At 35.3% G+C, this 14,989-nt stretch overlaps 1 protein-coding gene across 1 annotated transcript in view; it reads left to right on the top strand.

Annotated features, from left to right (window-relative positions):
- The window catches only part of SNAPC3 (small nuclear RNA activating complex polypeptide 3), a 38,417-nt gene that overhangs the window by 21,536 nt on the left and 1,892 nt on the right, over nucleotides 1-14,989 (top strand). Inside the window, exons 6-8 of the mRNA XM_036738467.1 lie at nucleotides 8,280-8,362; nucleotides 9,642-9,806; nucleotides 13,737-13,844. Of these exons, the coding sequence (XP_036594362.1) occupies nucleotides 8,280-8,362; nucleotides 9,642-9,806; nucleotides 13,737-13,844 (356 nt within the window). The remainder of the gene's footprint in view (nucleotides 1-8,279; nucleotides 8,363-9,641; nucleotides 9,807-13,736; nucleotides 13,845-14,989) is intronic.

Consider the following 14,989-nt stretch of genomic DNA (forward strand, 5'->3'; position numbering starts at 1 on the left):
ACAAATGAAAACTAAAGGCAGGCCAAAAGGAATCATAGATGATCAGGACAGCTTTGAAAGTAACATGTACATACTGAATTTATTATATTACTAAGAAGAAAAGTAAGTTGTTTATAGTAGAGATTCTTAGTTTCATATACAATCAATCTCTTTTCTGTTTTACTATGTATGTGGAAATGATCTTATTTGGTGATGAATTCAGAATAAAATAAATCCAACTCTTATGTCATAGTCTGAACAACAGGCATTCTCTTGTTGGTTAGTCTCTTTGTATAAGAGGCTTTCCATCTCAATGAGGAAGGCCTTCGGGTATTCTGGGTTATGTTGCAATCAGCATAATGTACAGAAAGGAACATCTGGGGGAACCTTGTCACTTTTTTTTGAGATTCCTCCTTTTGCACTCATAATTTGGGCCTCTATTTAGCTAAAACTTTTGGTGAACATTTCTCCCTGTTTTATTCCTACACACACACACACACACACACAACACACACACACGCATACATGCATATAATGTTTGGGAACTCCCCATGAAGAAATTCCCTTAATCTATTTTTCCCATTTACAATCTCTAGAAGATTGCCTGGGGCACTAAGAGGTAAAAAATTAGAGAATCATCAAACAGAGTTATTTCTGAGGTTTCCTCTATCAGGGAATCTTATATAATCTTAATATGTGTATGAGACACCTTGTTGGAAGAGAATGCTTAGATTTTTTTTTCTGAATCATATACTTTTCTGTAGTTAAACAACAATATCTTACGTTCTGTCTCTTTTTCAGTTGTTTGTGTGACCAGAAAGATTGAATTTGTTGTAGAAAATAGTTTATCAAAATTGCTTGTGCTCTTGTCAGATTTAAATCAATGATCCCTTTAAATATATGGCTCATTCTCATAAAGATTTTATAGAGATAAAAAGGCATCATTAGTAGTTGCTGATCCCCTCAGGCTTACCTTTGAGCATGGTTAACAACATCTGCTTTGTTTTCCATTTATTTTCTATCTTCCTTTCTTTGAAAACTGATCTCAGTACATTGATAATTTTGTGACTTCCTACACAGATTTTCTCTATATGTGCTTGGACTCATCCAAGATGTTCTTCCATATGTCATATCCACAGCTTATTTGCTGTGAGCATATAAGGTACTTAGATTGGAATGTCCTAATTGTGGGTGGAGCCAAGATGGCAGAGAGAATCCAGGAAGTTGCCTGAGCTCTCCCCAGCTATCCTTGGAAACATTGTTAAATCAAGCCTCCAAAAGAATTACATGAAGAGGCATGAAAGACCTATTACAGTAGAGGGAAAGAAGGGAGGTGGTGAGCAGTGTTTAAATCTTACTCTTATTGGATTTAGCTCAAAGAGGAAATAACACACTCGAGTAAAAAAGTATATCTTAATCTATAGGGAGGTAGGAGGGGAAGGAAGGGAAAAAGAAAAAAGGGGGCTGATTGAAGGGAGGGAAGATTGAGAGAGGTGGTCATCAAAAGCAAAACACTGGTGAGAAGTGACAGGGTAAAAGGAGAGAGAGAAAAGTATAAACGGGAAAAATAGGAGGGAAATACACAGTTAATAATCATAACCGTGAATGAATGGAATGAACGCTCCCATAAACTGGAAGAAGCAGCAGAATAGACTAAAAACAAGAATCCTACAGTATGTTGTTTACAAGAAACACATTTGAAGCAGAGAGAAACATAAAGGGTAAAGGTAAAAGGCTAGAGCAGAATATATTATTCTTCAACTGAAATAAAAAAAAGCAGGGGTAGCAATCTTGATCTCAGACAAAGCAAAAGCAAAAATCTAATTAAAAGAGACAAGGAAGGAAACTACATCTTGCTAAAATGTGCCATAGACAATGAAGTAACATCAATACTAAACATACATGCACCAAGTGGTATAGCATCCAGACTCTTAAAGAAAAAGTTAAGTGAGTTACAGGAAGAAATAGGCAGCAAACCTATACTAGTAGGAGGGGAGGGTGACCTTGACTTCCCCCTCTCAGAACTAGATAAATATAGCCACAAAATAAACAAGAAATAAGGAAGATAATAGAATTTTAGAAAAGTTAAGATATGATAGACCTCTGGAGAAAATTGAATGGGGATAGAAAGTAATATACCTTTTTCTTAGTGGTACATGGCTCCTACACAAAAATTGAGTTTATCAAAACTGCTATGGAATTGGGGCATGTATTAAGGCATAAAAACCACACAAATGCAGAAATACAGAAATATTAAACACATCCTTTTCAGATTATGATGCAATACAAAATAAAGGGCCATAGAAAGATTAAAAGTTAATTGGAAACTAAATAATGTAATTCTAAAGAATGAGTGGGTCAAACAACAAATTGTAGAAACAATCAATAATTTTATCAAAGAGAATAACAATAATGAGACAACATACCAAAATTTATGGGATGCAGCCAAAGCAGTACTTAGAGGAAATTTTATATCTCTAAATGCTTACATGAATAAAATAGAGAAAGAGCAGATCAATGAATTGGGCATGCAGTTAACAAATGTTAGAAAAAGAATAAATTAAAAATCCCCAATTAAACATAGAATTAGAAATTCCGAAACTCAGATTAATAAAATTGAAAGTATGAAAACTATTGAACTAATAAAAATAGAGTTGGTTTTGTGAAAAATAAAATAAAATAGACAAACCTTTAGTTAATTTGATTTAAAAATAAAAAAAGAAAACCAAATTACCAGTACCAAAAATGCAAAGGGTGAATTCACCACCAATGAAGAAGAAATTAAAGCCATAATTAGGATCTGTTTTGACCAACTGTATACCAATAAATCTGACAGTCTAAGTGAAATGGATGAATATTTACAAAAATATAAATAGCTCAGATTGACAGAAGAGGAACTAAAATACTTAACCCCATTTTAGAAAAGGAAATTGAACAAGCAACCAGTTAACTCCCTAAGAAAAAATCTTCAGGGCCAGAGGGATTTACAAGTGAATTCTACCAAACATTTAAGAACAATTTCAATACTATATAAACTGGAAAAATAATTGAAGTCTTACCAGATTACTTTTATGACACAAGTATAGTGCTGATACCTAAACCAGGGAAGAGCCAAAAGAAAGACTAATTTCCTTAATGAATATTGATGAAAAAATGTTAAGTAAAATATTAGCAAAGAGATTATAGCAATTTATCACCAGGATAATACACTATGAACAGGTGGGATTTATACCAGGAATGCAGAGCTGGTTCAATATTAGGAAAACTATTAGCATGATTGACCATATCAATAACAAAACCAACATAAATTATATGATTATCTCAATAGATGCAGAAAAAGCTTTTAACAAAATACAGCACCCATTCCTATTAAAAACACTAGAGACCATAAGAATAAATGGAGCTTTCCTTAAAAGGATAAGTAGTATTTATTTAAAACCATTAGCAAGCATTATCTGTAGTGGGGATAAACTAGAAGCCTTCCCAGTAAGATATAGGGTAAAAAAAGGATGCCCATTTAGGGATGCCTATTCAATATTGTACTAGAAGTTTTAGCTTTATAAGAGAAGAAAAAGAAATTGAAGGAATTAGAATAGGCAGTGAAGAGACAAAGCTATCATTCTGTGTGGATGATATGATGGTATACTTAGAGAATCAATTAAAAAACTTATTGAAATAATTAACTTTAGCAAAGTTGAAGGATATAAAATAAACCCCTATAAATCTTCAGCATTTCTATATATTACCAACAAAGCTAAGCAGCAACAGATAAAGTCCATTTAAAATAACTTCAAACAATATAAAATATTTGGGAGTCTACTTGCCAAGACAAACCCAGGAATTATGTGAACAAAATTACAAAACACTTCACAGAAATAAAGTCAGATCTAAACAATTGGAAAAATATCACTTTCTCATGGGTAGGCTGAGCTAGTATAATAAAAATGACAATTCTACCTAAATTAATTTACTTATTCAGTGCCATCAATCAAGTGCCAATCAAACTACTGAAAATTATTTTATAGAACTTGAAAAATAATAAAATTCATCTGGAAGAACAAAAGGTCAAGAACATTAAGGGAACTGATGGAAAAAATGCAAAGGAAGGTGGCCTAGTTGTACCAGAGCTAAAACTACATTAGAACACAACACATAGTCAATGACTATAGTAGATTATTGTTTGATAAACCCAAAGAGTCTAGCTTCTGGGAACTCACTATTTACAAAAACTCCTCGGAAAACTGAAAAATAGTATAGAAGAAACTAGGCTTAGACCAAGATTTCACACCATATACCATATACCAAGAAAAGGTCAAAATCGGTACACGATTTAGACACAAAGGGTGATAACATAAGCAAATTGAGAGAGCAGTGAATAGTTCACTTGTTAAATCTATGGGGTAAGGAAAAATTTATGGGCAAACAAGAGATAGAGAAATACAAAATGGATAAATTGATTATATTATGTTAAAGAGTTTTTGCATAAACAAAACCAGTGCAACCAAGATTGGAAGGGAAGCAGAAAGATGAGAAACTTTTTACAGCAGGTGTCTCTGATAAAGGCCTCATTTCTCAAATATATAGAGAACTGAATCAAATTAATAAGAATACAAGTCATTCCCCAGTTTATAAATGGTCAAAGGATATAAACGGGTAGTTTTTAGGTGAAGACATTAAAGCTATCTAGTCATATAAAAATGCTCTAAATCACTATTAATTAGAGAAATGCAAATTTAAAACAACTCTGATATACCACCTCACACCTATCAGATTAGCTAATATGACAGAAAAGGAAAATGATAAATGTTAGAGAAGATGTGGGAGAATTGGAAGACCAATACATTGTTGGTGGAGTTGTGAACTGATCCAACAATTCTTGAGCAATTTGGAACTATGCCCAAAGGGCAATCAAACTATGCATATAATACCATTACTGGGTCTGTATCCCAAGGAGTTTGTAAAAAATCGAAGAGGACCTACATTTACAAAAATCTTCTAGCATTGCTCTTTTTGTGTGGCAAAGAATTGGAAATTGAGGGAATGCCCATCAGTTGGGGAATGGCTGAACAAGTTGTGGTATATGAATGTAATAGAATACTGTTAAGCTATAAGAAATGATGAGCAGGTGGATTTCAGAACAACCTGGAAAGACTTACATGAATTGATGCTGAATGAAGAGATCAGAACCAGGAGAACATTGTACACAAGATCAATTACAGTCTTTGATGATCAGTTGTGATTGACTTAGCTCTTTTCTGCTTTTCTTGATGTAAGACAGAGGTTCCCAAACTTATTTGGCCTACCACCACCTTTTAAAAAAAAAATCACTCAGTGCCCCCCTGGAAATCTACTTTCTTTAACTTTAACTTTTTTAAAAATTTGTGTCATTTCAAACAATATGTAAAATAGTTTTTTAAATGACTCATCCTAAATTTAATAATTTATTGTAAATTTGTGGATTTTTTTCCTGAAATTGTGATGGCACAATATTGTATCATGTGATTATATTATCAGATTGTAAACAAGTCATTACAGGTACATATTCCTGCCAATGCATGCCAGACTTCCCGAAAATATATGACATATTCACCTACCAACACTTGCTTGTTAAGACCTGTGGTTGGACTTGACCACTGATCAGTTATAATTTACACTTTGTGTGTTTATTTGGAAAATAATGTAGTCACCATGACTTTAACTCTGTTATACAACAGATGAAACCTATATGAATGGTTTTTCAAAATTTTCGTATCTTAACTCTTCTTTCCTCATGCTTCCACTGCCCCCTTATTTTTATTCAATGCCCCCAATTGCACCCAAGACTATTACTGGCCCTCCTAGATTGTTCCAGCACCCCTCGGGGGCAGTATCACCCACTTTGGGAACCTATGATCCAAGACAAAGACTCATGGAAAATGCCATCCACATCCAGAGAAAGAACTATGGAGTCTGAATGCAGATGGAAGCCTATTATTTTCACTTTTTTGGGGTGCCTTTTCTCTTTTGTTCTGTTTCTTCTTTCACAACATAACTAAGGTGGAAATGTTTCCATGATTGCACAGGTATAACCTATATCAGATTGCTTGCCATCTTAGGGAGGGGGAGTGAAGAAAAGAAGGGAGAAAAATTTGGAACTCAAAATCTTAATTTAAAAAATGAATGTTGAAGACTACCTTTACATGTAATTGGATAAAATAAAATCCTATTTACAAAAAAGCAGTAGTCTCACTGTGAATGATAACTATAGTAGAATACTCCAGAAATGCTGGCGATCATTCACACATTGTGTTTTTCTTCTAGTTTCATCTATAAATACTCTTGGGATGATATGGCTAAATTGGATCTCATGTCAAGACTTTTGCAAGACTTTTCCTATCTATTTTTCCCTGTTTCATGATGATATTTTCAGAGTTGGCCACCATCCTCCTCCCCTCAGTGTTTTTTAAATGAAATTATACTCTTAACCTGGCCTTGGCCTTAGCTTACCATTCACTTCAAGCTCATAGTTATGGTGACTGTTGTTCACATAGGATAAAATTCAGGGGGAAAAATAGTGATTATCAGAATCATTGTCTTTGTTTAAACCTTTATTCTTTTCCTGGTTTGAGGAGTCAATTCTCATATTTCTTTGGAGGATAGAAAATGAAGAATGCTATCTACTTCCTGACAGAGAGGTGATGGACTAATATTTGAAAGAAAGCACATGCTTTGGACATGGCCAATATAGAACTTTGTTTTGTTTGACTATACTTATACATAGTCAAAGATTATGTTTTTGTATTTTTTAGAAAAAGGAAGTGGGAGGGAGAAAAATAAACAATTGATAACTGAAAAAAAAATTTCTTAGTATTTAGTTTCATTTTTGGTGATGTTTAGTGCTTCAGTGCTTTCTGACTCCTTTTTAAAAAATATTTATTTTCAGTTTTCAGGATTCACTTCCATAAGATTTTGAGTTCCAAATTTTTCTCCCTTCTCTCCTCCCCTCTCTCCAAGACAGCATGTAGTCTGATACAGGCTCTACTTATGCATTCATATTAAGTATATTTTCACATTAGTCATGATGTAAAAAAGAATTAGAACTAATGGGAGGAACCATGAGAAAGAGGAAACAAAACAACAAAAGAAAAGGAGAGCAAATAGTATGCTTCCATCAGCATTCAGACTCCAAGGTTCTTTCTCTGGATGTGGATAGCGTTTTCCATCGTGAGTATTTTGGAGTTGTCTTAGAACCTTGCATTGCTGAGAAGAGCTTAGTATGTCAAAGTCAGTCATAGCACAGTGAGGTTGTTACTGTGTACAGTGTTCTCATGGTTCTGCTCATTTCACTCAGCATCAGTTCCTATAAATCTTCTTTAGACTCTTTTTAAAGAAAGTATTCATGATATGAGGCTTCTAAATAATCTACAAAGCTCCATTTCTTAATAGTGAACTCTATTTTCCAACCTTTATTTCACATTTTTCTTTCGTTCCTGTGACCTGTTTGCACTGAATCAACAAGTACACACCAATTTGGTTTAGAGATTCTTGCCAGGTTCTTTGTAGAATTTCTTTACTTAATCCTCTATAACATTGTGGTTGGTGTATAAGTTGCAATTATTTTATAGTCATATGAGGGGACTTATTGGGGTGAACTCCCAGGATTAGGTATCGATAGAAACTAAAGTTATGTTCTAATTACTGTTATCTAGGAAAGAACATGGACACTTCAGTGTCAGGAGACCTGGGTGTTGATACTAGCTGTACCACTAACTGGGACACTTGGAACAAGTCATTTGACTAGCTCTAGTTCCCTCCTCACTAAAATAGGGTTAAAGTTGAATCATATCTATGAAAGCACTTTAAAAATGTTTAAAAAAAGTGCATTGTACAAATAAAACAGCCTATTACTCTTACAATTATGCTAAAGATAAACAACAGCAAAAGAAAGGTTGTAAGCATGAAAAGCATTAAGTTTTCCACCAAAGTATCTTACCGTTGAAGGATGTGCATATAATACAAAAATGAAGAAGAGATTTAGTATTCTGGTTTTAAGGGAATCTCTTTTATGAAACTTCTTCGAAGACAAATATAAACATAAATTAAAATCAGAATATAACAACTTAAATGACAGCATGATAAACTGAAACTGGTAGAAATTTGCACATGTACTGAGTTCCCATAAAATTAGTTGTATATAATTTTAAAACCGTACCGGTGGCTAACACTATAGCACATTTTAATGTAAACAGTAGTACATGCTTTTTGTGTAATTATTAATGGCACATTTTTCCCCCTCAATTCCCTTATGTCCTTTCTTATAGGATCTTTACAAATCAGCTTTCTTTTATTTTGAAGGAACATTTTACAATGATAGAAGATACCCCGAATGCAGAGATTTGAGCAGGTAATTCTTTTTCATAAAATCTATTTTTTTTCCAGTTCTAAAGATGGAGGCAGTATAAATAACCTTCAAACTAAGACTTCTGGACAAGAATTATTTTGATTACCTATTTTGGACAAAAATTTCAACTTCCTAATCTTTTGGAAATTCTGTAATCAGAGCATTAAACTAGTCATAAGCATTTATCACACCAAAATAGAAATTTCCCTACCAGGGAGGTATAGGCAATATTTATTTTGGCACAGACTTATATTAACTTCTGCAAATATCTTTAAAAACAAAAACTTTTTTAAAACTTACTCATAGTCTTTTATATTGCAGCCTTGCAAATAAATCTAAAAACGTTTAATTACCATACCATTAAAACATATCACCAAGCTGTTTCTTATCATGGCATAGTAAAATGAATTGACTTTGATTCTTTTGCATTTACTCTGGGCAAGAAACTGTATGTAATTAATTTTTTAAAATTAAATTCTACAAACATGTTAATAATGCCTAATGTGCAGAATATTTTCCTCAGTATTTTGGAAAAAGTAGTTAAGATTCATTCTTTGCCTTTAAGTAAGTTCTAACTTAGAGTTTGGTAGAGGGATGTGATATATAGATGTATAATATATGATAAAGTATGATTGAGTAGAGGAAGGTTATTAACAACTGGGGGAGGAATCAGAGGTTTCCTAAAGCATGATGTAAGTACTTATTTATAACTTGAGGAGCCAGGTGGCACCTGGATAGAACACTGGTCCTGGAGTCAGAAATACCCACGGTCAAATCTGACCTCAGATACTTACTAGATGAGTAAGTCACTTAACTTTTCTCTGCCTCAGTTGCCTCATGTATAAAATGGGGATAATGAAAGCATCTCTGCTCCAGTTTTGTAACAATAAAATGAGATGTTTGCAAAGTGCTTTACAAACCTTAAAGTACTATGTAAATGCTAGCTATCATTATTATCACCTTGCTATACTTACCAGTGGATGTTATATAAATAATGGATTGGTGTTCTATTAACTAATTTCGTCAGAATTCTATATTCTCATAAGCTTTTTGAAATTTTCCTCGTACCATCCTAATGAAGGATTTTCATAAAGCCATACTGATTATAAAGAGTAAAAGAAAGACAGGGATATTGAAGCCTCATCATGTCTTAGCTACCATGACTTCCATTTAAAATTGACAGTTCTCCAGTTAACTGAGTTAACTCATCAGAGCCAGTTAGGGTTGGTTGTAGTGCAGCATGATAGCATGGTCGATCATATATACTCCTGCTTGTTTTCAGAACAATTATTGAGTGGTCAGAGTCCCATGATCGAGGATATGGGAAGTTCCAGTCTGCTAAAATGGAAGATTTCACCTTCAATGACCTGTACATTAAATTAGGTTTTCCTTACCTGTATTGTCACCAAGGAGACTGTGAGCATGTTGTCATCATCACAGATATAAGGTACATAGAAGTATTTAGCTTATCCTCTTCTTCCTTTCATTTCTTTTCTCTTTTTTGAACATACATCAGAATAAGGGAAAAAAACCTTTCAATATCATCATAGGCTACTTATAGCAAAAAAAAAAAAAAAAACAACCTCGTTTATTTCAGCTCAGTGACCAAAGTTTCATGACCACTTAGGATTTCTTCACTTTCTGTCTTCTGTTTCATTTGGTAGTAAAGCTAAATCCTTAACTCATATTTAATACAAGCTGCTGTGTTTAGGGTTGATTAGGCATTTTATTGGTCATCCAGGCACCTTCTTGTTTTACCTTTTTTTCCCCCTTTCATATTTAGATTATTGGTTAATACCATTACCAAATGGTGAAAGAGAGAAAAACAATATTTTTAGCAATTCTGGTAAAAAAAAATTTAATTGGAAGGATTATGTTTACTAAGATGAGTCTTAGGAATTAGTTATATGTTTCACTTAGCTGCTACCTGTGGCACAAGTGGAGGAACTCCTTTTACTAGCACTTGGCATTACAACACCTACATATACAAGACCCTAGCTGCCTACCTCCACAGTTGCTGCCTTTTTCCAGTTTAGCACTGTTTGAGATTCCCATGAAAGCTGCAACCTTTTGCCCTCAAAGCCCTTAAATTCTCCTTCGCCAGGAGTTAGGGAAGCTGGGGACTTTAGCTCTATCCCTGCCTGAGCTCATCAGAGCCAGTGGCCTAGCCTTTAAGGTTGCCATCTTTCCTCCACCAGCCTGTGCTCCTTCCTTCCACTTGATCTAGATGATTATGTTGTGTCAGAGGAAGTCACCACAGAAGTTGTCAAGGGACAGCTAAGTCACTGCAGCTCTGAGCAGAGGAAGGGAGGTAGATATGTCTTTGGCATCTCCACTTAAAATTTCACACTCAGTTTTCAGTGGAAGCAGATTTGTAAATGGTTAAGATGCTGTTGGTTCTGTAATGTAGCTTCATTGTGAGTGAAATAGGCTGATGTCATGGTTGGCTTGGGAATTTGGTTATTACTAACCAACCTGTATAATTGTTGCTATGGAAAATGCAGTATGGGTTACAACCAGACAAATTTAAGATTGACTTTTAAAACTCAGCCTCTTTAGAAGTTGGGTGCTACTTTTAATTTAAAAATGTTAACATCCCAATTAATTAAAACACTTGGGTGACAACCTGTTTTTGTTTACTCCTGGCGTTTCAATTATTATTGCAAATCTTTCTAAAATGTATTATTTAGTTTCCTGTATTTATAAATAAGACATACTGAATTTAATTGTATCTTTATTTGATATTTAAGGATTTTGCAAAGTTATCATTTTGAACACAAGAAATATGCAAAGGACTCTTATATGGAAAAGGGATTGGATATACATCATTGTAGTTCCAGATGGCAGAAATGGTACCAATGGGTAGAAGTTTGACAGAGACATATATTGACTTGATATGCTGAAGATGTTGTTAACAGATATGATATATTGGCTTTTAAAGAAAATTTAATAACCTTCTTGACTAAAGTAATGAGCCCCTTTCATTAGAAGCAGTTAAGCAGAGACTGGATGATATGTCAAGGCTATTAGAGGAGATGCAGGAGTTTGGATGAGATTCACTTTTAACAATTCAGCAAACATATTAAACACCTGCCAAATGCAAAACCAGTGATAAACATTGGGGAGACAAAGGCAAAAACATAACTGCTCTTTCTTTCAGGGAGCTTATATTTATCAGTGAGTGCAAGTGCACAAGGTGATTTGAGGACGATGAATCATCTGTAGAAATAAAATAAATGAACTCATGGGAGTTGATGAGCTTGAGAGAAAAGGACAGAGCCTTTGGGAGACAACTGTGCTTAAGATGTGAAAGATGGTTAATGATTGAATAAAGGAGACTAAGACAAGTAGGAGAAGTAAGAGGTGGCAGTATCAGAAGCCAAGGGAGAAGGGAGTTTTGAGGATAAGTAATTTTTTAACCATGTTGAAAGTACAAGCTGTCCAATCCCTGTGGTATGTACCTGAGGCTAAGTGTATTATACTGACAAGAGTTGCCTTGTAGTACAGGGCCCTCTACTGCCTCTGGCTTCCTAAAACTCAAGATTTCTTGTAGTTATGAAACCTGGTGATGTCAGGTGGAGTAAAGATGACTGGTGATGAGGTCTTTGGGGACTGGACTGATAACAATCATGGGGCTCAGGAAAGGTTTTACATATGAGGTGGCACCTGAGCTGATTCTTGAAGGAAGGTAGAGATTCTAAAAATTAAAAATGAGTAGAGAAAATGTTCAAGGCACGGGGGACAGCCTTTGCAAAGGCAAGAGTAACAGATCTAGTGATTGGGAAATAGGCTAGAACATAGAGGGCTTATGGGGTGGTAAGTGAAATAAGGCTAGAGAGGTAGGTTGGAGTCAGGTCATTGAAAGCTTTAAAAGCTGGAAAGAATTTGGATTTGATCCCTGCAGCAATAGGGAGCCACTGAAGATTTTTGAGTAGAAGAGTGATTTGGGCTAACTTCTGGCTTATTTTAGATAGAAGATACATCAGACATGAGTAACTATAAGCAGGGAGACTAGTTAGCACCAGCCAGTGCTAGAGTGAAGACTAATTAGACTACTATAGTATTACAAACAAGAGGTAATGAAGACTACACTAGGTCCTTACAGGAGAGGTATTGTGGCCGTAGAATTAACAAAACATGGCAGCTAGGTTTGAGGGTGTGAGAGAGCAAAGTATTGTGGATGACTCGCTCAAGCTCATGGCTGGGAGGGTGGCAACTCCCTCAAAGGAATACGTAAGTTTGGAGGCAGGGCAGGTACAGTGGGGGAGACAATGAGTTCTAGGGACATGCTGAATTTGAGGTTTCTGTGAAGATATAAAGGCAAGGTGGCAGCAGGCAAAACCTAGTTCAGGAGATTAAGGGGGAAAAGTAATGTATTCTGGGCACAGGGTCTATGGATGGGAGCAGGAATGCTAAATGAAATGTATGTGTACAGCAAGAAGGTGAGCTTGGGTAGACCACAGAGGAGCCCAGAAAGTTGATTGGAGCCAGGTAGTGAAGAACTTTCCATTTCAGAGTTTTTATTTGATTCTAGAGCAACTGGAGCTTCTTACAGGGGTCATACAGTTATACTTGGCAGGTGTGTGGGGGAGGGATGGGGTTAGGAGAGACTTGAGGCAGGGAGATCAATTAGGATGTTATTGCAGGAGTCCTGGAGAGAGGTTATGAGGGTGTAAACTAGGGTAGTAGCAGCAGGAGTCAAAGGAGAAGTATTTAAGAAATTTTGTGAAGGTAGAAACAACATAATGAGTAGAAATGCAGGGTGAAGGAGCAATGGTTAGAGGTTTGCGAAGCTGTGAACCTGGATGATTAGAAGGATGGTGTGTGTAAAAAAGAACAAACACGCAACAAAATTATGTATGTTTGCTTTAAAAATTGTTTTTGTACTTTAAAGATTTTTTCCCTCATTTTTATACCATTACTGATTTTTGTCCACGGCAGTTTAGTATTTATTTAACTCTTTGTAAAAACATAACCATAGTCTGCACTCAGGTTTTATAGAAACTGTATTTCGGCCATCGTTGAGGATCCTACCTACCATCATAACATTTATATTCTTAACATTTTTTAAATTTTTTTTTATTTGAGGGGGCAAGGCGGGCAATTGGAGTTAAGTGACTTGCCCAAGGTCACACAGCTAGTGAGTGTGTCAAGTGTCTAAGGCTGGATTTGAACTCAGGCCCTCCTGATTCCGGGCCGGTGCTCTACTCACTGCACCACCTAGCTGCCCCTATTCTTAACATTTTATACTTATAGGGAAACTCTCACATATTGCTGCCAGTTAATAGATGAGTAATGTGAATAGCAGTAAATGAGAATGTGAAGGTAGGTCATGTAACACTTTGTGTCTCTAACGTATTCTTCCTTATGCCACAAGGCTGGTACATCACGATGACTGCTTGGATAAGACACTCTATCCCCTACTCACCAAGAAGCACTGGTTATGGACCAGGAAATGTTTTGTTTGTAAAATGTACACAGCCAGGTAAGTGATCCTGCTGTTTGATTCTCAAAACTTAAGATTAATGGTTTTACTGGGGACAACAGCATTCTGACTCTACATGGGAAAATGGAATGCCCTTTGTACATGGAAAAGAAATGAGTATTTAACATGTTCTGCTTTGGGTACTTTAAATTTACTTTTCTGATTAATAACGTAGCACAAATTCTGAGTAGTCAGCACAGCAGTGGGAAAACTATTAGAATTAGAATGGATGAGATTGTGAAACACTGAAAGATTTAAAAAGGGAAACAAAATTTCCATTTTAATCCTAGGAGAACAACGTAAAATGGAACCTTACAGCTGTAGAATTAAAAGAAACCTTAGATCGTTAGGATAGCCGCAGAATTTTTCAGCAAATGAAGCTGAGGTCCAGAGTTTGAGAATTATATATCGTAGTATATAGCAAGTTGCAGACATATCTGGCATTAGAAGTCATGTTCACTGGCTCCCGTTGGAAGTGCTTCTGGAGATTGAGAATTTTGATGGTCTTTGTTTAAGTATAATTTGTTTTGAAAAAAAATTATATTTAACATTTTCTTCTTTTTACATTGAGTTCCAAATTCTCTCCTTCCCATCTCCTCCCCCATCCACTGAGAAGGCAAGTAGCTATACATGTGAAATCATTCACAACATATTTCATAATAGCAAAATTGGGAAAAAAAAAAAAAAGCAAGGAAAGTAAGGCGAGAAAAATTATACTTCATTTTGCACTCAAAAGTTCATCAGTTCTCTCTCTGGAGGTGGATAGCTCTTTTTTTCCTAAACTTGAGTCCTTTGGAATTGTCTTGGATCATTGTCTTGATCGGAATAGCCAAGCCTTTCAGAATGGATCATCATTTGCACATTGCTGTTAACTGTGCACAGTGATATCCCAGTCCTCCTCACTTCCCATCAGCTCATATAGGTCTTGCAGTGTTTTTTCTGCAACTAGTCACATCATCATTTTCCACAGCAAAAAAGCACTCCATCAAAATTATATGTATTCCCCAGGTGGTGAGCATCCCCTCAATTTCCAATTCTTTGCCATCACAAAAGATCTACTGTGTTTTTATACATGTAGGTCCTTTTCTTTTTCCTCTGATCTCTTGAGGGTACAGACTTAGTTTAGTAGTGGTATTACTGAGTCA

Source organism: Trichosurus vulpecula, chromosome 9 (genome assembly GCF_011100635.1).
Source record: "Trichosurus vulpecula isolate mTriVul1 chromosome 9, mTriVul1.pri, whole genome shotgun sequence".
Lineage (NCBI taxonomy): Eukaryota > Metazoa > Chordata > Mammalia > Diprotodontia > Phalangeridae > Trichosurus > Trichosurus vulpecula.